The sequence below is a fragment of the Pongo pygmaeus genome, chromosome X (genome assembly GCF_028885625.2).
Source record: "Pongo pygmaeus isolate AG05252 chromosome X, NHGRI_mPonPyg2-v2.0_pri, whole genome shotgun sequence".
Taxonomy (NCBI): Eukaryota; Metazoa; Chordata; class Mammalia; order Primates; family Hominidae; genus Pongo; species Pongo pygmaeus.
In genome coordinates, this window is record NC_072396.2 from 128,714,993 (window position 1) to 128,738,967 (window position 23,975).

Here is a 23,975-nt window from a genome sequence, read left to right on the forward strand (position 1 = left end):
CGTCGACCCTTTCTTGCATCTCCTCTCTGAAGCCTCAATTTTGGAAATGGCACTTGTGAATATACAGAATGTTTAACTACTTCCAGTTTTCAATTTACAGTCAAAGTCATCTATCAGCAGGAGATGAAGGCCCAGTGTGAAAACTACAGAATGTCCTTCAGACTCCACAGCTAATTTGTTTGTAAATTTGATTGTTATTGTAAGGAGAACATATTGTACATGATGCTACTTACATGATGCTACTTGCCGATTTACTATTTGCATCTCTGTTTCTCGGGTTTTATCATTACAGCTAAAGAACTGAACCCTCTCAGCCCTTCTGGGGGTGGGGAGAGGAATATGAAAATGTTACTATGTTTTTTTCTTTTGAGTCTCTATTTTAATTTAATTTTACATGAATTCATTAAATATCTGCTGTATATCTAGCACTGTGGGGGATACACATACAGAAGGAGAGGCAATCAGAGTACACAGTTCAAGGTAATAAGAAATCAAATTTGAGGCTGTGTGAAGAGCCCATAAAGTCTGAGATAATTCAGAGTAAGGACAGGACCTCTGCTGGTCTTAACACAGTAGGAAGTGAGACTCTTGTCCTCTTGAGATCCAAGGCTTTGCTTGCATAGGAGCCAGAGACTTATAAAGAAGCCCCTGGAATCATTCTGCAATTTGTTTCTGCTGAGAAGTTGCAGAAACTTGTCTGTTGCAGGTTGTTAATATTATAGTATTGGCTTGACAGGACAGACCAAGCTTCCAATTCCCTTTGGCACCTAAAGCAATTTACAGGCCAGAAGTATGACTGCACGGCTTTTATAAAATGGTCTGATTTCATTGATCAGCCACTCTGAGATTATGTTTTCATTTCTGTAGCTACTGCTAACCCTTCTTTCTGTTATAATATTTCAGGAAGAAACTATTAAAAATTTTCACCATGGAGATGTTAAGATATAAGTGGGCTGGGCTCTGAATGGGAAGGTAAACATCACAACTCATGATTGTTCTACTCAAAAGTTCATTTCAAGTTATACTAGAATTCCACAGATTGTCTCTCTCATCTTAACTCTGTAATGTTTCCAAATGATAAGGCCACTAATAAGAGCAGATGGCCTAATGAACATTTAGAGGGAAGATTTAACTGGTGGTATTTTCATTAGGCCTCCAGTGTGCTTCCGGGTTTTGCCCACCACTTCCCTGTGTGTAATACAAAACTGCACTCACTCAACAGATGGCCCAGCTCAAGCTTCATGCTTCTAGAACTCTGGAGATTGGCCACCTGACCACTTACCATGTGTACAGAATCATTTAAGGAAGCATGCGGGCTATAGACTTAAGCCTGAACAAAAGCAAAAAATGGTGATGAATAGTGAGTATCTGAGCTTCAATAAAAGGGGAGGCAAAATCACCCTCACGAACAGCAAATCTGGCTGAGGTCTCCCAATAACAGGTTCTTACAGATTCAGTAATGATGAAATCCTCTGTGACAAACAGTCCACTCTAATTAATGTTTCATCTAAACTGTAAGCATATCTGAGTGACTCCAGCAGCAACAATGACATGAAAATCTAACACCTCATTGCACAGTGTGCTAGTTATTAAGCTATTGTCTCACAGCTCCTAACTCACCCCTTTAAAGATGCTGCTTTGTGATGCTGGGGTTGGGACTCGGCAATCTACATTTTTCTTTTGCCAGCTAGATTTCTGATAGGTCCTGACAATGTGGAAAATAAAGAGATTCTAAGAAGCTAAAGGAGGGAGAAGGGACTTGATCCTTCCTGCTTGCTTTCTGTTCCTGTCAGTGTCATCTCAACAGTAGCCCTTCATCCTGGAAGCAGTACCTGGCTGCACTTCCAGCTCCTTTCCCTACCCTGAGAATCAGTCTCATTATGCCGCCTCAGAGGCACCAGAAGCAACCAGCTGGCATCTTTTTTTTTTTTTTTTTTTTTTGAGACGAAGTCTCACTCTGTCGCCCAGGCTGGAGTGCAGTGGCATGATCCTGGCTCACTGCAAGCTCTGCTTCCCAGGTTCATGCCATTCTCCTGCCTCAGCCTCCTGAGTAGCTGGGACTACAGGCACCCGCTACCTCGCCCAGCTAATTTTTTGTATTTTTAGTAGAGACAGGGCTAGCTGTCATCTTCTTCTCAGAGGACTAGGTCCTACCTCCACGAAGCAAATTCTCCAACTTTCTAGGTTCTGACAACCCCAACCTCTTCCCTTTGTTCCCCCAGTCAGAGAGATGGTGGCCACTTCCTACAGATATTATCTCTTGTTTTTTTCCGACCCTGTAACATCTGTACATGACATTCTCTATATTAAATCCTCTCTGTTAAAATAACGAATGCACTTTCTGTTTTTCTGACTGCATCTTTTTTTTTTTGAGACTGAGTCTTGCTGTATCCCCCAGGCTGGAATGCAGTGGCGCGATTTCAGCTCACTGCAACCTACGCCTCCTAGGTTCAAGCAATTCTCGTGCCTCAGCCTCCCAAGTAGCTGGAATTACAGGCACCCACCATGCTCGGCTAATTTTTTTTTTTTTTTCTTTTGTGTAGAGACAGGGTTTTGCCATGTTGGCCAGGTTGGTCTTGAACTCCTGACCTCAAATGATCTGCCCGCCTTGGCCTCCCAAAGTGCTGGGATTACAGGTATGAGCCACTGCGCCCGGCCTCTGACTGCATCTTGACTAACATTCACAACATTAACCCACATACAAGGATAGAGGAACAGCAATACACTATTGTAGGTCAGTGGTAACAGAAAACTAGTAAAGGTGAACTGGAAGTAGCAAGGACCATTTTGGCCCCAGAGACTTTGCTATTAAAGTCCAGAAATCCACCGTGCTTGGATGTTATAAAGTTGGTTGTGAATGATTTTATCCAGAGCTTCTCTGACTCTGGAAATGCCATGTTTATGTCATTATTCTCTAGAAACTTCTCATTCTTGCAATTTTTGAGAATGATTTCATGGTCGATCATGTGACTCTCCCATATGTTATTTGGAGACACAATTCTGTACCAAATGGTTCAGAAGTTGCCCCGTGACAACATTTCCTATGTGCTCAATTGTTAACAGTGATACATTAGATATTTACTATTAAATTTCTTTTATATTCACTCTTGCTAGTTTTCTTGTCAGACATTGCAATTACTCCTTCAGAATCCTCTTCTCATTGATTTGGAGTTGGAAGCGTGTTTTGAGATGCACCAAATGAACCCCTGCTCTTTGTTATGTATCTCAAGATAAACACGTTTCAACAGGTGTAGCCTGTTGGTAACATTTTATACGTCCCCATGTTTACTTTTCCAAACACACCAACTTTTGCATGAAAAGATGGCACTCCTGCTGACAGCCAAATAACTTTCTCTTTGGGTTGTATTTCCATTTGATAAAGAGGGGTTGGCACTGATTCGTGCACTTTCCCCTCTCATAATTAATAGAGAGTGGGAGTAGGTTTAAAGGTATAGTGTAGTCTGAAATTTAGTTAGGCCAACTGGCTTGCACTGGGACTCAGCACAGGATGTTATCCCTAGAACCTGAAGACACTAACCACTGAATTTACTTCTCGAACTCCTGGCATCAGGTGATCTGCTTGCCTTGGCCTCCCAAAGTGGTGGGATTACAGGCTTGAGCCACTGTGCCTGGCCTCTGACTGAATCTTGACTAGTATTCACAACATTAACCCACATACAAGGATAGAGGAACAGCAATACACTATTGTAGGTCTTCTGTATCTTAGAGAGATACAGAAGTATCTTAGATATTTCTGTATCTTAGAGAGCTTCAGGTTCACCTCAGGTCACGGCGCCTGCTGAGCAAAATGTGTGGAAGACTGAGTGGTTCAAAAGCAGGTTTGCAAGCCTTGCATCTTGTGACTTGCCCTGAACTTTGAAGATGCTTTTCCTCTGGTGCTTAATAGTTTTAATAAGAGCTAACGTGCCATTGTCCTTTGTGTGGAAAGAGGACACTGCTGAGGGAGTTTTATTTATGTGCTAAATTATGTTTTCGATATAGCATTGAGCACGGTACTTGACTTTTATTTTAAGGCCCCTGACAACTTTGGCTATTTGCTTGTGTGCAGACATTTCAGCAGAATTTGGATATGCTGGAGCTGAGGATGTTGGCCTGCTGCTCTCTACTTATATAAACAACCTGAGCTGTCACTTTGGAGGAAGCAATGGAAATATCTCTGATAACAGGTTATTATATTGTGATTTTACCTAAGAGATGCAGGCCTGAAAAACAGTTAAAAAAAGGTTTAAATAAATTTGGAGAAAGGATACAATATTTACATGAACTCTGTGGATAATCTCATTGCATTGTTTCTCCCAGTTTATCATTTTGTTAAATTTGTTTTTCTTTATATATATAATAGACTTAAGAAAACTGATAGATGTGTTGGAAACTTGAATATCTTGATAAAAATAGAAGTCATTAGTTAGATGAAAAAATTCATAGACCAAACTTGCTTCAAAAATCCTAGGACGCTGCTTTCTTCTTATGATATATCAGCTTCTTTCCTTTTGATTTCCCACTTAGCTGGGAGCCTTTTTGTTTTGTCTTGGGACAGTCATATTCTTCATAGTGACCTAGATAAACTCTGTCTTCTTTCTTATGTACTCTAATATTTATTTTGTGTGTGTGTGAAATTGACCCACCTAGAATGGCTGCAGGCCACCCACTGAATGAGCTGCTTTTTTACTTCTTGATTTCAAAGAGATAGAGGATGATCTAACATCTTACATTCACAGATGTATAAAACTCATACTACATTTCAGCCTCAGCTCCATAGTCATCACAACAGTATGTGAAAGTAGAAAGAAGATGAAGTATTTGGGGCACCATTCAATGACTATAGTGAACATTCATTAAGTGATCTATACGGAGCTTCACATCAGCACTAGGGAGACAAAACATGCTGTGAAGGTCACAGCAGGTTAAGACCAGTCTCTGGAACATGTTTGCTACAGCCCATCACACTCACCTACAGACAGATATATGCCTCTCTGTAAAAGGTACACCTATGTGAAAAGGACAGAAAGGAAGATTATACAATTTCTCTATCAGTTCTAAACTTCTTCTTGGTCCCTTTTATTCTAGTTTTGTAAGCTATCAGTTCAATTCTCTTTCGTGAGCAGAAGGTCAAATACTACTACCACTACTATTACTAGTAATAATAATAATGATAAAATAATAATCTATTGAACACTTATGAGCCAAACACTTTGCTAAGTGATTTATGCATATTACCTCATTAAATTCTCACAACCTCCCTATGGGGAAAGTAACATTACCACCCCCATTTACAGATACAGAATTTTTTCCCAGGGGCACACACCTAGCAAGTGGTGGATCTAGGATTTAAACCCAGGCAGTCTGTATTCCCATACCATTAAGCTTTACTGACTTTACATACTGGCATAATTATGAAGAACAGTCTACCCTAAAGGCCTGATTTTGTCTCTTGCATCCTCTATTAAAGGATTAGAGAAAGGTTTGGCTCCCTTTGCCATTCCAGAAGGTGTTTTTCTGCATTTGACAGAGCCAGGAGACTAGGTCTGGGTTGCATAAGCAATAAATAACATTATGCAAAAATGCATTTAAATTAGAGACTGACAACCGCAGATATTCAAAATCAGAAAAACCACCTTGCAGACTTATTTGGTTCTTGGGTCCTCCCATTTTAGCAAGTGTATGGTGAATCAACAGAAAATATTTCATGAAGATGCCAATTAACATCTTACATCATCTCTTTTATTTGTAAAGCACTTCATACTTTTCCAAGTGCTTTCACATTAAAAAAGAGAGGCCACTTAATCAACAATTGGGTCATTTATTTAATTAGCCTTCATAAGGAGGAATAATTAACCAGCTCCAAAATTCTAGTGTCAGTTTTTACATCTAGTACTGAATCCAAAATTATAGAGAACCTTCATTTGGGTCAAGAAATAGAAAAAAATGATTTAACATTTTTTTCTGTATTACCATCTTTCAGAGGAGAGCAGAATAAATGATTCAGAACGAAATGTTATTTTTCTAAAATATAGACCTGGTAACTACAAATAGTGTTTCTTTGGCATTATTATGTAATTTTCAGCCATAAACTCTAATGGATCTCTCATTTACAGGTGAGTAATAATGTGGAGAGCCACTAGGGACTCTGAAAAAAGCCTTTTTAAATGGCTTTTGGTGCTGTTGTCAAATCAGAGTCTAAACAACTCTTCCTGCCATCTCATGCTCTGTGACAGCATAATTTGATTGCTATGTAGACTGAAGTTTGTGCTACTTTCCTTCCACATGCCTACCTAACTGACATGGCAAATGTACACATAAAAGCCAAGGTTACATGTAATGCCATATGGTCTCTTTTTTCAGTTCTGATCAGCTCCAACAATTTATAGTTGCAAGTGCCCTTCAAAAAAGAAACTTCCTTCATATGTGTTTTCTCATTTAACTGACATGACCTCCTTAGGAGACATTACATGTTTTTATCCCACTTTTTATTGGTGGAGAAACTCAGGCTCAGAGACTTTAATTAACTTGTCTGAGGTCTCACTGCAAATAAATGGCAGAATATGGACTCACACCCAGGATTGTCTATACTCCTTCTACTAGAACACTCTTAGTCAAAGGAAAATAGGTGAATTAGGCAATTGTCCAGAGAACTTTGGTAAAACATGCCTCTGTACTCCTGAAGAAATATGAATAATTGTTCCAGGCTTATAAACATGTCTGGTAGAAAGTTTGCTCATTTTTATTCAGTAGTCATCACTTTCTGATTTAAATACTTTCACATTTAAGGTAATTGACATATTGGGGTCTTTGAGAAGAGTGTGGCTAAGTTAACAATGCCTTCCTGCTATGGTTGATGTAGATTGAGCTCCCTCTTTATCTTGTAGGAACTAACAAGCACTCCCATTTCTGCACTTATAAGCCTTTGGATCAGTGGGAGGAATTGGCTGTGACTCGTGGTTTGACTGAGTGCATGTGGCTCAAATGAATAGAACAGAACATTGCTGATTTAGGATGCTTATGTTTGGACTCCTGCAATAGCCCATTTCTGAGCAGTTAAAACTGCTGCTCTATTGTTGTGGTCCAGGCATGAGAACAGTGAAAGAAAATGGGAAAATACACTGGAGGTTTGGTTGGTATGGCTTTTAATACCATCTAATCTATTAGTTGATAGTTACTATGAAAATAGTTGATTCAATCGGTTAAACTAACCATGACCAATTAGGATAGAGTAAATGTTTGGCATAAGGCCACCAAATAACATTTTTGGTTCCATTCTACTACTCCCTGGGCCTCATTAATTTGCTGTTTGATCTTCTGTCTACTCTCTAATCTTCTCTTATCCTTTCTTCACCTCTCTTTTTCTCCCACCTATTTGTGCCTACTGCACACTGGTATTACTGGCCCTTGAGAAATGTTTTTTCAAATATTTCAGATATATAGCTTTCATCGTCCCTGTCTTGCTGTTTACCTGCAACTCACTCTTTCCTTCTACCACATGCCCTTGTGTCTGAATTATCTGGAGTGTGGCCAGAGACCTTTTCTTTGCTTTGACAGTGAGATAAGTTCCATAGTCATGGAAACATTGAGAGGGTGTGGTAGGGGTGGAGGTGGTGAGATTTTCATCTTTGGTGGCAAGAACTTTTAAAATAAACTTTCTTTTCTTTTTCCCCTGGGAGATCCCTTTATTCAAGCAAACTTATTATAATTCAGATTTTCTTGATTCCCTACAGAGCTTCACAAAACTCACAAGTCTGTCCCTGCAGGGAATTTCACTTATAATGGCCTTCATTTGAAAGATCTAATTCTGTTCTCTTTCAGTGTGCACATGGGAAAGTGACGGAAGTGCACCAAGAAAAGCAAGTAATCCATGAAGAAGTTGAGTTTCAATATCATCTGTATCAGTATCACTCAGGATGATGAAGGACATTCTGTAGACATGAAAGGGTTGGCAAGGGAGAGAGGGAAAGACAATGACAGATGTTAGGCAAGAGTTTAAGAAGGGGAAAAGAAGGTGCCTTTTCTGTTAAAGAAATTTTTTTTTTTGAGACATTATTTCACTCTGTCATCCAGGCTGGAGTGCAGTGGCACAATCACAGCCCACTGCAGCCTTGTCCCCTGGGTTAAGGTGATCCTCCCACCTTAGCCTCCCGTGTAGCTGGGACTACAGGCATGCACCACCATGCCCGACTAATGTTTGTATTTTTTGTAGAGACGGGGGTTTCGTCATGTTGCCCAGGCTGGTCTTGAACTCCTGAGGCTCAAGTGATCCACCCACCTCAGCCTCTGAAAGTGTTGGGATTACAGGCATAAGCCACCATGCCTAGCCCTTTTCTGCTTTAAAACTACTGTTTTTTTTTTTCTTTTTTTTCCACCCAGATTGCTGTAATTTTTCATGCCTGGATGACTATATGTGTGTGTGTGTGTGTGTGTGTGTGTGTGTGTGCGTGCGCGCGCGTGTGTGTGTGTATGTGTGTATTTAAAACAACAGAAAATGCTGAACCCACTTGTATAAAATTAAATTGACATGTAGATTTTGAGGAGGAGGCTGCATATTACCCCTTCTATAGAGCTGTGTTATTTTATCTGAAGCTTGCAAAAAAATCTAAGGACAAGAGAAAGTTGTTTTTTCAGTTATGTAGAGAGCAGAAGACAACCAAGGAAGGCAAAGGTCTGCTGCTTGGGGCAGGTGGTATAGTACTGATGGATGAGAGAGAGGGGAAGGTTTTGTTTTCTCTGTTAAGGAGAATGACCACAGAGAATACTGATTCAGAGTTACCAAAGCCCAAAATGGATGAAGGGATTGTAAAAGAGCATCTAAATTCTTTAACTCAGTTCAAGTTTTCTAGTTAGGAAGAATCGCTCCTTATAGAGAACATGCAAATGGGGTTTAGAACTTTTTTGTGTAATTATTGAGAAATAGTGGGCACTAGAAGATTAGAGATGGTTAAATATAGTTCTGACTTCAAGAAGAATCAGAAATGTGCCCCACAACCTGCATGGAGGGAGCTTTATGTTGATTTGGAAAAGATCTTCAATTGTATTATGAAACAGTTGTTTTTTAGCTCTTAGATGAGGAAAAGATGTTTTACAGACACTGTGACTAGAAACAAATTTTTTCAAGTGGTTCTTATTTCCTTTTAAACAGAGTTACCAACCTGGTAAGCTTTCTCATGATACCTTTACGGATAAGTTGGAGGAAATATCAGTGAAGAGAGTGGCTTTCAAACTTGTTTTGACTGTGACACTCACTAAGAACTGTATTTTACACCATTATCCAGTCGAAATAAAAATATTATGAAACACTACTCACCCTCATTACACATGATACACCTTGATTTTTAAAATTGCGTTTCACCTTTTTAAAAAGCTGGTCATAGGCCATTAGATTGATTTCCTGATGTATTATGAGGAATCACAACGAATAGGTGAGAGTTCAAACACATGGGTTCATAATCTAACAGATAACTAGTCTATTGGTGCCACAATTGCATCTACCTATCCATCAGTTTTATAATGGATGAAGACATAGAAAGCATTCGTCAAATACATAGGCGACACAAGGCTGGGAAGGATAGTGAAAATATTAGATGATAGCAGAAGAGTATAAAGAATTGGACTAACTCAAACAACATGGAATTGAATAGAGACTAAGGTAGGACCCAGCAGTATGTTGTAAATCACTAATGGTGCAAGTATAAGATGAGGAGATGAGAGTGAGAGACCTGTGAATTTTTAGTTTTCTGTAATTACATCACATCATATGTCAAATGTGTGATACAGCTGTGAAAAAATCCCGGTCAACTTTAGCTGTGGTTTTCTAATCTGTGCCCTTTATTTCTTTAGCATTTTGCAAAAGTGCCTTTGAGGTCACCGTGCAAGCTACCATTGCATGGAAGTAAGCTTGAATAAAGAAGGTTCTGGGACACCACCTCTTGTTTGAATCTGCTGTTTGCATCTATTTTACAAATTGAGACTGATTTGTTTGAAGTAAATGTTCCGTGGCTAAAGTTTTTTTTTTTTTTTTAAACAATCAATGGGCAAAAGGAAAAGAAACAATATAGAAAGGGAGTTGTGACAGTTCCCATTCTACCTATGAGTACTCAGAGCACATCTGGATTATTTTATTCATTCTGGAAGCCATGGTGGCTTCCATTCTGGAAGAATGGTGAAGGAACTCAAAGCCATGTAAAATGAAGTATAGTTAAATGAAGTGGGAATGTGACTTAAGAGGCATGAAAGAGTTGTTTTCTTGTACTAAGAGAGCTGTCATGTGGAGGAGGCAGTTTAACGTAATTTGGTGAAAATAATGTGGGCTTTGGCGTCAGGTTGACCAGGTTCAAATTCCAACTCAGCCACTTATTGGTTGTGTGGCCTTGACCAAGTTACGCAGTTCTTCTGAATCTTGTTTTTCATATGTATTAAAAACAGGGGAACATAATACCTATCTTGAAGGATTGTCATGAGGATTAAATAAGATGACATATATAAACGTACCCAGTATTGTGCTTGATTCACTAGTAGATTGATCTCATAGAATATAGATTAAATTTATAATTCAAGAAAGCCTGAACAGTTGCAGTAAGACTGGATGGTGAAAGTTAAAGGAAGACAAAAAGTTAAAGGGATCCAAGAAGAGCTTGTCATCAGTCAGAGGTATTCAAAGATGGAATGTGCTGCCTGGGGGAGGTAGTAGATTCCCTATCACAAGAAGCATTTGAAAATAGGTTGGATTGTTACTACATGGTCAGAATATTCTGGAGAGGAGTCAAGCATCAAATGACTGAGAAGAGTAAGATTCCTAGTGGACTAGTTCAATAGATGTAATATATGAGGACAAAGTTTGCTCCTCCAAAGAATGTTACCTTCCTTCCTGCACAACTATGGATGATGCTTCCCCTACTCCTGTTAGACCCATCTGACAAATGGGTGCTGTTGGAAACAGTGGGAAACACACAAATCATCCAATAAGCACTTATGAAGCCCTGGCTGTGTATCTGGATGCTCTAGACAAACACCTCAAAGTGTGTACCTTATAGGCAATAGGTCAACAGGATTTCCTATGCATGCAAAAGATCCATCTTGCTTGTGTATCTCCTATTGGGCTGACTTTGGGAAAAGCATTAGGCTGGCTCCAAGGAGTAACTTGCTATCCCATCAAGAAACTTGCTCTAATTCCCAATTCCATTCTAGTCAGGCATCAGATGGAAGTGAGTTACCAGAGCAGGATGATTCAAAAGCAGCAACAGAAATAAAGCACCCAGTGTCTTGATAATCAACTCATCTCCTGAAGTGAAAGGCCTGGTTGCTTATAGCAGTGCTTACAAAGGGCAGTTATGCTTCAGAGTTTATACTGAGAGTTCAGTTTCAGATTTCAGTAAATCAAAAAAAGATATTGATTTTGAACAAATGGATGATTTTATTGTCAAAGCAAATTTCATTTCTTGAGACGATTAGATTTTATTAAACTCTTTCCTAACTGCCACTAAACACACATTCTGTGAATAAACAGCATATTCTTCAACCAAGCGGCATTTGTCACTCAGCTAAATACAATGATATTTGGTCATCTCCAGAGGTTGGAAAAATGCACACTTGGGTTCAGAAAGCTTGTGCCAAAATCTTAGTTATATCACTCAATAACTCTATGGTCATAGCACAATATATAATCCTTCCGACTAACAGTTTTCTCCTCTGGCAGATGGGAATAATAATATCTACCTCTCAAGGGTGGTTGCATTGTGTAGATAAAATGGAATAGTGTAAATTAGATTCTTAGCATAGTTCCTGGTACATAGTGAGCTCTCTATAAGTGGTAGCAGTTATTCTTAGACTTACTATAGGACTTAATGATCTGCTAAAGATTAGGACAAGCCCTGAGAACTGATTCTTCTTTGGGCTTAGGTTTGCCACAGAAAAGTACAGAAGATGAAGGCAAGTAAGATGAAGAGGACCATTCTCTCACATCACTTTCTAACCTCCATAGGTACTATGCTAGTATACATGGGCCTTTCTTTGTTGGAGATCTTTTGGTTTTGAAATGTTGGAATGCTGGAAAGGTAACAAGAAACTTTAGAAATTTGGTTGTATTTCTGTGGAGACACCTTTGTGGAGTTGGAAGGAACCTTGAGAAAACGGTTGGTCCATTTTCCTGGCTCCAGAGAGGCTGTATGTCAAGCATTCATAGATTATTGCTATCCAATATTTGCTTGAAAAGTTTTAAAAGGTGGGAACTCTACAAAAATTTTTTAAAAATATATGATGCTGCCACATAGTGTTAGAAATGATAAGCTTTTCTTAAGGTCTGATTCAAATCTTCATGTTGCAGCATAGGCCTCTATTTTCTCTCCTGTCCATTCCTGTCAGCAGAAACAATGCACTCTCATTTAGACATTTGTCTGTGCCCTCACCCGTCAACATATTTTGATTTACTGAAATATGAAACTGAGCACTGTGTAAGCTCAGCTGGATCACTGTAAGTACTACTATAAACAACTGGGGCTTTGCTCTTGGTGGGTGTTATGAAGCTCCCTGCTCAGCTTTCTTCTCTCTAGCTGAAGATGGCCCATGTTCTTAAGTACAGTCAGGGGAAACATCGGTTGCCAACCTGTCACAGTTGTCTAAACAGATGGGAAGCTCTGGTCATAATGGCTGAGCATCTAGGAAGCTGTGCCACACACAGGCTTTCTCCTGGTAAACTCTCTATCAACTGACCCATCAATTTCATTCTGTGTTCTCCAGCTTTAGTCCACCTGTGCCACACCTGGGTGCTGATTTGCCCACAGCTGGGAGCTGATTTGCTTCAATGCCAAAGCCTCTTCTTCCCAGCCAAACATCTCAAAGAAGTAATCTATTATCTGTTTCTCCATTTCCTCACTTCCTACTCTGCCGCTGGTATCTGACTCTCATTAATTAGCACTCTATCAAAAGTACTCTTATCAGAGGCATTAATGCTGTAAAATCTAATGGCTTCTTTAAAAAGCACCTCATTTTTTATGATCCCTAAGCAGCATTTGATACTGACCATTCCCTTCCTCTTGAAAAACTTGCGTCTCTTGGCTTTTTTGACACCTTCATGGTTTTCCTCCTAATTGCCAGGTCTCCTTCTCTCAGCCTCCTTTGTGGGTTCTCATTCCTCAGTTTTTTCTTGAATACTGGTGTTCCATAGAGTTTGGTCTTAAGCCTTCTCCTCTTTTTTATGCTATGTACCCTCCGTGAGAGAGCTCATCCACTCCTCTATTTACCATTGCCATGTGTAAACTAATAGCAATCACAACTCTAATCTGTAGTGAGACCTCAAGCTTTAAACCTGTATCCAATTTCCTGCCAGATATCTTTATCTGGATGCCACACAGGCACCTCAACGTACCCCAAACTGAACCCATCATCCAACCATCAAGCAAACCTGCTTCTCTTCCTCTTGTATTCCCTGTATCAGTGAGTGGTACTACCATACACATGTTCTCTCAATTCTGAAATTGTCAGTCAACAAGTTATTTGATATTAGCTCCAATGTTTAACGAGTCTATCTACCTTTTTATGATATTTTAGGTTCAGCCATTAATATTGCTTGCCTATGTAGCCTGCATAAAGCTGAGCAGTGTCATGGAAAGTCTCATCCAGAGTTGTATCCCAAAGAAATATCAGCTGAACATCCCAAAAACATTGGAAAACAGCTTAATTTTTATAGTAGTCCCTTGGAAAGGGGCTGATCATTTCTATATCGATATGTTTTGTCCTTGTCATACCTGGATTTCTTCAACTGCCTCTTAAGTGGTCTCCCTGCCTCTAATGTTATTTGGCTTCACTTGGTTCTCCATGCAACAGCTAGAATGATCTCTTAAAACTGATTTCCATGCTTAAAACTATTTTAAAAATGCATTTCCCTTCTTAACGCTGTTATTGTCTCCTCATTGTCCAGTATAACTTCATTATGCTTATAAGGCCCTTCACCATTTCACCCTCACTTACCTTTCTAGGTTCATCTCTCACTACTCTTTCATATTCTTTTTACCATTATGTCCTTTTGATTCAGGTATAGATGTTAACTGTACCTGCTGAGCCCTTCCTATGCATGTTCCAGGAACACACAGTCTACTGTGGGAGACGGGTTGGATACACAGTTTGCCAACAAAGATCAAATTACATTTAAGCATGGTGATACTAAATTCCAGTAAGGGATTGAAGCAACAGTGAGGACTAGAACCATCAAGGAAGGTTCCCATGGAAGAGGTGAGGTGTGAGGAGGATGGAGAATGGGATTTGTATCAGCAGAGGTACTTCCAGACTGGGGGAATGGGGCCATGAGAAGTAGGCCTCTAATAAAGATAGAGGGTGATAATCTGGACACTGATCAATACAGTCTCCTTGTTTTGAGCCAGTCTGGGTGGACAAATTGGATTTACTCTTTAGTGTGTCTCAGGCACAGAACAGGAAATGGTGGATAGCAGCAGAGTTACTGGCCAAATAATCTGGACATAAAACCTGCTTTCTTTCCTGATAAATCCTGCTGGCTTCTGCCATCCCCTCCTCATACCACACAACCTCCCATGCCTCCAAAAAAATCTACTGTATCTCTAAAGCTAAAGTTGTGTAAAGAAAGGGGAAAGAGGGTACTTCAGAGAAACTGAGGCTTGGAATGAAATGCCATAGAGAAAAGTTTCTGTCTCCTGGTTACCAGGGCTTCTTTTCAGTGGGCTGCATTGTATATCCCAACCTGAAAAGGATGAGGTAGATTTTATGGTGGGAATTATGTTTGGAAAGTGTCATGTGAAAAAGAACCCTTCTCATGGTGATGATGATCATATGTTTGCTCTACTAAGACAAATAATTCTCTTTTCAACATAACTTTTCTACACAGAAACAGAAAAGTTGTTTAGAGTTGACTGATTGCAATACTAAGTGCCCTATTTTAAGTTAAAAATATCCCACAAGTGAATCATACATGTGCATCTTCTCTCTCCCCCCTCCTCCATACAAATACATTCACACCCTTCTTTATTGCCATAAATAATGCTCCTTTTCCTTGCCTTCTGCAGCACTTTGAATCATGGAAAGTTAGACTATTCTAGGACTTGATAGCCTGATCCATTCAAGTCTCTATTAAAAAGGGTTTGTTCATTTTGTCAGTTTTCCAGGCCCAATTCCCCATTTCACTTTTGTAGTTGATTATATATGAACATTTCTTGAGTTTCTGGGGCAGGGCAGGGGTACATAGAGAAGAAGAAATTCAAAATAGGCTAGTGTTTTATAGAGTTCTATGCTCAAGGTGGGTGGAGGTGGCAGGAGATCTTAGAGTCAATGACTAAAGCAAGGTTTCTTAGGGGTGTGTTCCTTTTACTTACTAATATGGTTTTGCTGTGTCCCCACCCAAATCTCTTCTTGAATTGTAACTCCTACAATTCCCACAGGTCGTGCGAGAAACCTGGTGGGAGGTGATTGAATTATGGGGGCAGGTCTTTCCTGAGCTGTTTTCATGACAGTGCATGAGTCTCACGAGATCTGATGGTTTTAAAAATGGGAGTTTCCCTGCACAAGCTCTCTGTTTGGCTGCTGCCGTCCATGTAAGACATGACTTGCTCCTCCTTGCCTTCTACCATGATTGTGAGGCCTCCCCCACCATGGGGAACTGTAAGTCCAATAAATCTCTTTCTTTTGTAAATTGCCCAGTCTTGGGTATGTCTTTATCAGCAGCGTAAAAATGAACTAATATATTTACCTTGTTTTTCTAGGTTTTAGGTGGTATGACAAATGAAGCAACAGGAATATCATAACTGTGGGGGACACTGCTCATTGCCTCCCCAGTAGCAACCCTTTACTCCTTGCTAACAGAACTCTGATTTTGGTTTAAGAATCAGGTAGCAATGTGCTCAGGGAAGGGGACCCACTTCTAGAGGGTCTGAATTCACTATGGAATCTCATTTCCCTTTTGCCAGTGACTGGTGAAGGCATGGACATATGACTCAATTCTGGCCAATGTGACACAAGAAGGAAATCTTCTGGCATCTTTGCCTATCTTTGGACATCTCATTATGTGAGATAATTAAACCTTATTGTTTAAACAACTTTAAGACAAGTATTTTATTACTTGCAGCTAAGACCATCCTCTGTGATACACTAATCAATTTGAAAACTCTCAACATCCACTTTAGTTTTTTTGAAAAGATTATTTAATAATTTACTTTATTAGGGTCACAAATTTATGGAATGTTAGAGCTGGAAGGTTTGAGGACTGTCTAATCTATTTCCTTCATTTCTTGTTTCTGCAGACTAAGAAAGTCAGACACTGAATGTTGGGACTATGCTGTATGCTCTATAATCTCTTTAAATGTCTAATACTGATTTTGTAGAATTGTGGTAAAATCAGAATTTTGGACCCAGATGAGAGCTATACTGAATTTTCTTTTATCCTCACTGGCCTAAAAAAAAAAAAAAAAAAAACAGATTTCCTAAATAACAGTAAAATAGATCTCAGAGGGGATGTTGCTTTTACTTAAGAAAACTTCCAAACACCCTAGAAATAGCTATTTATATACACGTGAATAACAACATGCTCATATATTCATTAAAAAAGATGTCTAAAGAGCCTTCGTAGTAACTATTTTTCTAAATTTCAGTCACTGTTTCATTTGACTTTCTTCACAGAATTGGAAAAAACTACTTTAAAGTTCATATGGAACCAAAAAAGAGCCCGCATTGCCAAGTCAATCCTAAGCCAAAAGAACAAAGCTGGAGGCATCACGCTACCTAACTTCAAACTATACTACAAGGCTACAGTAACCAAAACAGCATGGTACTGGTACTGAAACAGAGATACAGATGAATGGAACAGAACAGAGCCCTCAGAAATAATACCACACATCTACAACTATCTGATCTTTGACAAATCTGACAAAAACAAGAAATGGGGAAAGGATTCCCTATTTAATAAATGGTGCTGGGAAAACTGGCTAGCCATATGTAGAAAACTGAAACTGGATCCCTTCCTTACATCTTATACAAAAATTAATTCAAGATGGATTAAAGACTTAAATGTTAGACCTAAAACCATAAAAACCTAGAAGAAAACCTAGGCAATACCATTCAGGACATAGGCATGGGCAAGGACTTCACGTCTAAAACACCAAAAGCAATGGCAACAAAAGCCAAAATTGACAAATGGGATCCAATTAAACTAAAGAGCTTCTGCACAGCAAAAGAAACTACCATCAGAGTGAACAGGCAACCTACAGAATGGGAGAACGTTTTTGCAATCTACTCATCTGACAAAGGGCTAATATCCAGAATCTACAAAGAACTCAAACAAAGTTAGAAGAAAAAAACAAACAACCCCATCAACAAGTGAGCGAAGGATATGAACAGACACTTCTCAAAAGAAGACATTTATGCAGCCAACAGGCACATGAAAAAATGCTCATCATCACTGGCCATCAGAGAAATGCAAATCAAAATCACAATGAGATACCATCTCACATCAGTTAGAATGGCGATCATTAAAAAGTCAGGAAACGACAGGTGCTGGGGAGGATGTGGAGAAATAGGAACACTTTTACACTGTTGGTGGGACTGTAAACTGGTTCAACCATTGTGGAAGACAGTGTGGTGATTCCTCAGGGATCTAGAACTAGAAATGCCATTTGACCCAGCCATCCCATTACTGGGTATATATCCAAAGGATTATAAATCATGCTGCTATAAAGGCACAGACACACATATGTTTATTGTGGCACTAGTCACAATAGCAAAGACCTGGAACCAACCCAAATGTCCAACAATGATAGACTGGATTAAGAAAATGTGGCACATATACACCATGGAATACTATGCAGCCATAAAAAATGAATTCATATCCTTTGTAGGGACATGGATGAAGCTGGAAACCATCATTCTCAGCAAACTATCACAAGGACAAAAAAACAAACATTGCATGTTCTCACTCATAGGTGGGAACTGAACAAGGAGAACACTTGGACACAGGAAGGGGAACATCACTCACTGGAGCCTGTTGTGGGGTGGGGGGAGGGGGGAGGGATAGCATTAGGAGATATACCTAATGCTAAATGATGAGTTAATGGGTGCAGCACACCAACATGGCACATGTATACATATGTAACTAACCTGCACATTGTACACATGTACCCTAGAACTTAAAGTATAATAAAAAAAAATAGAATTACATATCTTGGAAATATTCAATAAACGAGATTGGCCTTACCCTCTGATTAATTCAAATTTGAGAGACTTTACTTAATTGTATGTCAATATTCTACCTGAAATTACTTCCATCCTCGCTTACCATTTTCTCACAACTAAGCTTTTCTAACGAGGAAAAAAGTAACTTACATAAAGAGAAACTTCTGCTATCTGGTGTTATAACAGATATACCAGGCTTCCATTCTACCTAGTTTCTACATGAGAAAATTGTTATCCATTTCCATGATGCCAAATGACGATAACACTTGAAAACCAGTGATGCCTACCTGAGTGATGTCCATTCCTGAGTCACAGCTCAGTGGTTGTGTGGAAGTCAGACCATTTGAGCCGATTACAGTTGTGATCACAGCATTCTCATCAATTTTGCGAATCATAGTCCCATCCACAAAGTAAATAAATCCATGCCTATCAACTGTGATGCCTGTTGGGAAGGAGCAAATGAGCATTAGTAGTCTAGTGAACCACATTTGCACTAAGTTCTGTATTTTGAAAACAGCCATAGCAATGGAAAGGCATTTTAAAGACATATAGATTCAATTTTGCTCAGCACAGACAGGACAGTAATGGGAGAGGTTTGTTGGGGCATACATTCACTTCTTTGTGTATTGAGAAGAAATGACAAAAAGTCACATGTGGAGATAAAGCCAGGTCTAATAATTTTGTTTTGTCCAGTTTTACATTTCCACCCCTTTGATACTTGCTTGCCCCCACAAACAATAAAAAATCATCTTTAAGATAAATGGGAAAAGATGGGGAGATCATGTATATTACATTTTTTTAGGGTGCTAATGCACAGGCTGCTGCTTATTTTCATGATTGCATTAGGAAATAACAGAGTTGAAAAGCATTATAATTATTTTCATCAATTCAGACTTTGTTAAAAGGGAGTTTGTAATAACTCTGATAAACAGGGCTGAGTTTTTTTCTCCATATTATCTATTAAAAGGGGAGTTGGAGAGCAAAATTATAGTATCACAAAGGGAATGGCTAAGTTTCTAGAAAAGATAAAAGCTGATACAATTTTCACAGCAGTTTTTATACACAGTGTTAATTACAGCCTGGTTTCTTAAAATTTTTATTATAATAGCAGTTAGAAGGCTTGGGTTCTAATATTGAATACCCCACTTACAACTAATGTGTGACTCTGATTGAGTCATTCATTTGCAAATTTCAGACTCCTCTTTGGTAACATAGGGACAGGATCGTCTGCCTTACTTAGCTAAAGTGATCTACTGCTCTGGTTTGGCTGTAACTGAGGCAGAGCTCAGTTTTTAAACTAGGACCATCCTTGACAAACCAGGATGAGCTGGTTACTCTATATCTAGGTTTTTTGTTTTTTTTTTTTGAGGGAATTTTGTTCTTGTTGTCCAGGCTGGGTACAATGGTGCAATCTCGGCTCACTGCAACCTCTGCCTACTGGGTTCAAGTGATTATCCTGCTTCAGCCTCCCAAGTAGCTAGGATTATAGGAGCCTGCCAGCATGCCTGGCTAATTTTTTGTATTTTTAGTAGAGACAGGGTTTCACCATGTTGGCCAGGCTGGTCTCAAACTGACCTCAGGTGATCCACCTGCCTCGGCCTCCCAAAGTGGTGGGATTACAGGCGTGAGATATCGGGCCTGGCCCTAGGTTGTTATATCATATGAAACAATACATATAAAAAGTATCAGATACACTTTAAGAACATATGGCTCTACTCCCATTTCCCTTGGTGCTTTTGACAGTGCTCTTGAAAATAACCACATGGCATTTTTTCAAACTAGTCTGCAATTTACTCTTTTCCCTACTTCCCTTTATTTAGATCTGGTGAAACTCATTGAATGGATGTTAAAGTCAGAATCTCTGTGCTAACAAGCATGTCCTTTTAGCACAACACAACACACAAACACACACACACATGAATTTTCTGGTAAAACGTGAACTCATTTAGAGCCATTTTATAAACTCAACTTAATAAACTGCTTTTAGATGAACTAATTCATTGGCAGGAAGTTAATATTAAGACTTGGCTTTATGGTATACTTTGATTAATCCTGATGTTTGATTAATCCTTAACATCTATAAAAGTTACAAATTCATTTAAATGTCCCCTGAATACTTCTAAAGTCATCTATGTTTTGGTGAGTTCTCCAAGGAAACCAGCATGTTCAAACAAGGGAATTCCATGTCCATAAATCCCTTTATAATTTTTAGAGGTATAAGGACCCTTAAGGTGGTTTATAAAAAGACTTTTAAGACTGGGGCAAGTTAAATGATGATGGCATATGAACAATTATTTAATCTCCAGAACATTTTGGAAGGGATGAACCAAGGGGGAACTTCTGCCTGTTATTTTTGTGTTTTGCAACATCAATTTCTTGATTGCTTAAAATTTGGTGTGGTTTGTGGCAGACCTATTATTTAGAACCATCTTCTATGACCACTATATTAAATATCGCTGAGTATAAAATTTCAAATTTGGCTGTCATAAGGGGATAGACTGAAAGATCAAGACTCAAGACTCAAGTCTGGAGATGGAAAGACTGAGAGGAGATGTGCTCGACATGTATGAAATCATGAATCATTTACTAAACACTATGATTACTAAATCATAGTGAATGTCACCATGCTAGGCTCTGTGAGTGTATAAGGATAAAGAATCTGGTGACATTGAAACTAAGACTAAGAGGAATACTCTGGAACTTTAGTAAATTAAGGATATTAAAAATAAAATGAAGTGTTGCTCTTATGAGGAGGTAGTAAACTTAGAGGATCTGATCCTCTAAAAATTTGAGCAGGTTCACAAAAGGTATAGAGAAATACATGTATTCTTAAGTAGTATATGTGGGAAGGTCTTTACATCTCTTTGCTGATATCAGGGAGGACAATTCTTTTCCTTGACTACCACACTTCTCATCCCATCAGAGTGCAAAGTTTAGGCTGATCCAGGGAGGATAATCTGGGACTTTACATAGTTTTCTTACTTTTACTTTTTGTGAAGATCTAAACACTGTGAACTTCTTTGTCTCTGTTCATGTCAGCTGAGTTCCACAGACGAGTGCCCTTTGAAATAAGTCTGGGCTTATTAAATACTCACTATTTGCCTTCAGGGCTTATTCTGCTGACAGTTGGTAGAATATTTTCCTTTCATATATTTGTGTAGCAACTTCTTTTATCATGGTCCAAATTCCAAACATACTTCTTTTTCCTTGAGAAGCTTTAATTGACTTTGATTGGGTTACACTTATATTTGGAGTTGAAAAAGAAATAGTAGAAAAGGCTTTCAGGAAACTATGTGATAGGTGCTTCATAAATGTACCGAGGCATATTTTATATGTACATATTTTCCTCTCATTTGCCTTCCCTTACCAACCAATCAACCAGCCAACACATAAATTCCCCAAACAACAATTCTGCAACCTCTTTGCTGGTGAAGTTTAAGGGGTGTTTAATTTTCACTGAGGGTAAAAATCAAATTGGAAACCCCAGGCATGAAAAAGAGAATAATATTTGTCCATCATTTGGGGAGGTTTCCCCTCCCATAATGCTTATTGTTATAACCCAGGGATAGTGATGATGCTGTAGGTATATTACTGCTTGTCAGAATGAGTGAAAGGAGGTGACACATTCCCAGTATATATTTTAAGCTTTATTCTTTGGAGATGGGCATGTGAGTGATTTCAGATCACATAAAGCCATCTGGGGCTAGCAAGATCTGCAGATTCAATTTACTTTCCAATTTTGATATTGTTGTGCCCAGATCTCCAAAACTTGGTAACCAATGTTGTTGGCATAATTTGTTCCAATGGTCATGTTCACTGATGTGCTCACTGACAGCATTTTCATTAGCACTTAAACAATCAAAGGTACAGTCTCTGGATGAGAAAAGATTTAAAGATTTAAACCGTACTAAGAAAACCACTTCCAGGTTTAAAAATTTTGAACCAGAATTCATTTTTGTTTTCAAAGCAAGTAAAAATATAGAGATCTCTGATATTACCACAAGGTTAGGCAGTGATGCAAGGCAGGTGGAGGTGGAAGTGGGAAGAAAACACACAATAGCTTGAGTCCCCTCAATTTAAATTTGAATTTAAAAATCCCCCTGCACCAAGGAAAACATTGGCCTCAGATGCCCAGACAGCATGTTTAGCTTGGAGCACATTTTTACATTTGGGAGAAAATAAATAAATCCTTGTAAATCAGTGCATATAATGAAAGCACTGACAGACCATAACCTGGAAGTGTGAATGGTGCTGTCTCCATTCATCAGCATTAAGCCCTAACAAGCTCTTTCTATGGAGAGACCTGCTCATAAATAAAGTGCATCTTGTAAAAAAATTATTCACAACATCCCATGCAAAGTAGAGGATATTATATAATATCTGAACTGCAGGCTCTTTTCTCTGTGAAGCATTGCTCTGTATGAAACAGCTGCAAATTACAGGCAAAATTATTTGACTTCTTCCCTTGTCCTATTATCCTCCAATGAATAAATACTATAATTCTTAAGAAGACAATTGCCTAAAGCTGGGGCAGCCTGGATAGTTACTTATAAATTTATCACCTGTGAGGGGAAAAAGATGCTACTGATCAATACTGAAGGAACAGGGGCATCCTGATGTAATCACTGAGAGTCCAGATGTGGTGCTTAATAGCTTGGAAATAGTAGCTAAAATCCCAAATTAGATAACAGTGAAGATCAGAGTTTTTGGCTGTGTAGAATGCCAATTTCAAATGTTGGCAGAAGGCATCTCTGCACTTAATTTTTTAAAATTACAGCTGTTGAGGTCACCTACATTTTTATTATTTCTATATAAAAAATGAAACATCTTTCAGAATATAAGCTTTGGAAAGCAGTCATAACATTCTCTTCATCTATAGCCCTAGCAACAAGAAAACTGAAATAGTGGATGTTTTTCTGCCACAATCTGCTGTTTAATTTTATCAGACAAAGATAAATGGTTAAATCAACTTCCAGGGAAATTCCTAAGCCTAATATGGTGTCAGCTCAATCTCCAATACTGAGAGTGCTGAATTGTGTAACTGATTCAAAAATGTTCTTTTAGTCAAAGAGAATTTTTCTTTGTTCATGTGCATTCCAATTCTCTGAAAATTGGTACTATATGTGTGGTATATATGGAAACTCTACTAGGCAGAAAAGTCCATTCTTCAACCCATCTGACTACTGTCCACTTAATTACCCTCTGGGATCAGAAAGGGCCAAGTTACTTATGCATAATAAGCCTGTTAAGTTTTCTCACTATGTAGCCACTAAATGGAGCTTCTTGAACTTGGAGGGTTTACAGATTTCTGTGTGTCACTAGAGGTTGGAAGGAGGCAGAGCTTAATGACCAGCTGAGATGATTTCACTGTGTGGTTAACAATGGCATCAGGATTTCTCCAGTAGGAGACACTAATAAACTCACTGTAATATTATCTGACTAGTGAATGGTGAGTTATTTAATCAGATATTTTGTTTAATAAAATGTTCTAGTATATTCTACATAGTAAAGGTCAATTTCCAAAGAACATAAACACAAATTAAAAATGATAAGCATTCAAACTAATATTCTGCTGACTGGAATGTCTTCTTTTGATTACTCAAAAGGCACTTCAAAGGGCTTCATAGTCATTATAAAGAACAATAAATTTGTGGGCTAGTTAACCAAGAATTCTGATTGAGAGAAAGACAGACGACACCAGTGTTTAGCATTTGTCTTGCCTTCAGCTCCTTGTGGTCCTCTCAAAGCTTTAGACTTCAGCTTTGCCATAAGGCAAAGTGAAT

General features: G+C 38.7%; 1 protein-coding gene across 2 annotated transcripts in view; it reads right to left on the bottom strand.

Moving 5' to 3' along the window:
- Positions 1–23,975, bottom strand: part of TENM1 (teneurin transmembrane protein 1) — a 498,370-nt gene that overhangs the window by 57,116 nt on the left and 417,279 nt on the right. For both annotated transcript variants that reach the window (XM_063659976.1, XM_054472526.2), the window contains one exon: positions 18,480–18,634. In XM_063659976.1, the coding sequence (XP_063516046.1) occupies positions 18,480–18,634 (155 nt within the window). The remainder of the gene's footprint in view (positions 1–18,479; positions 18,635–23,975) is intronic.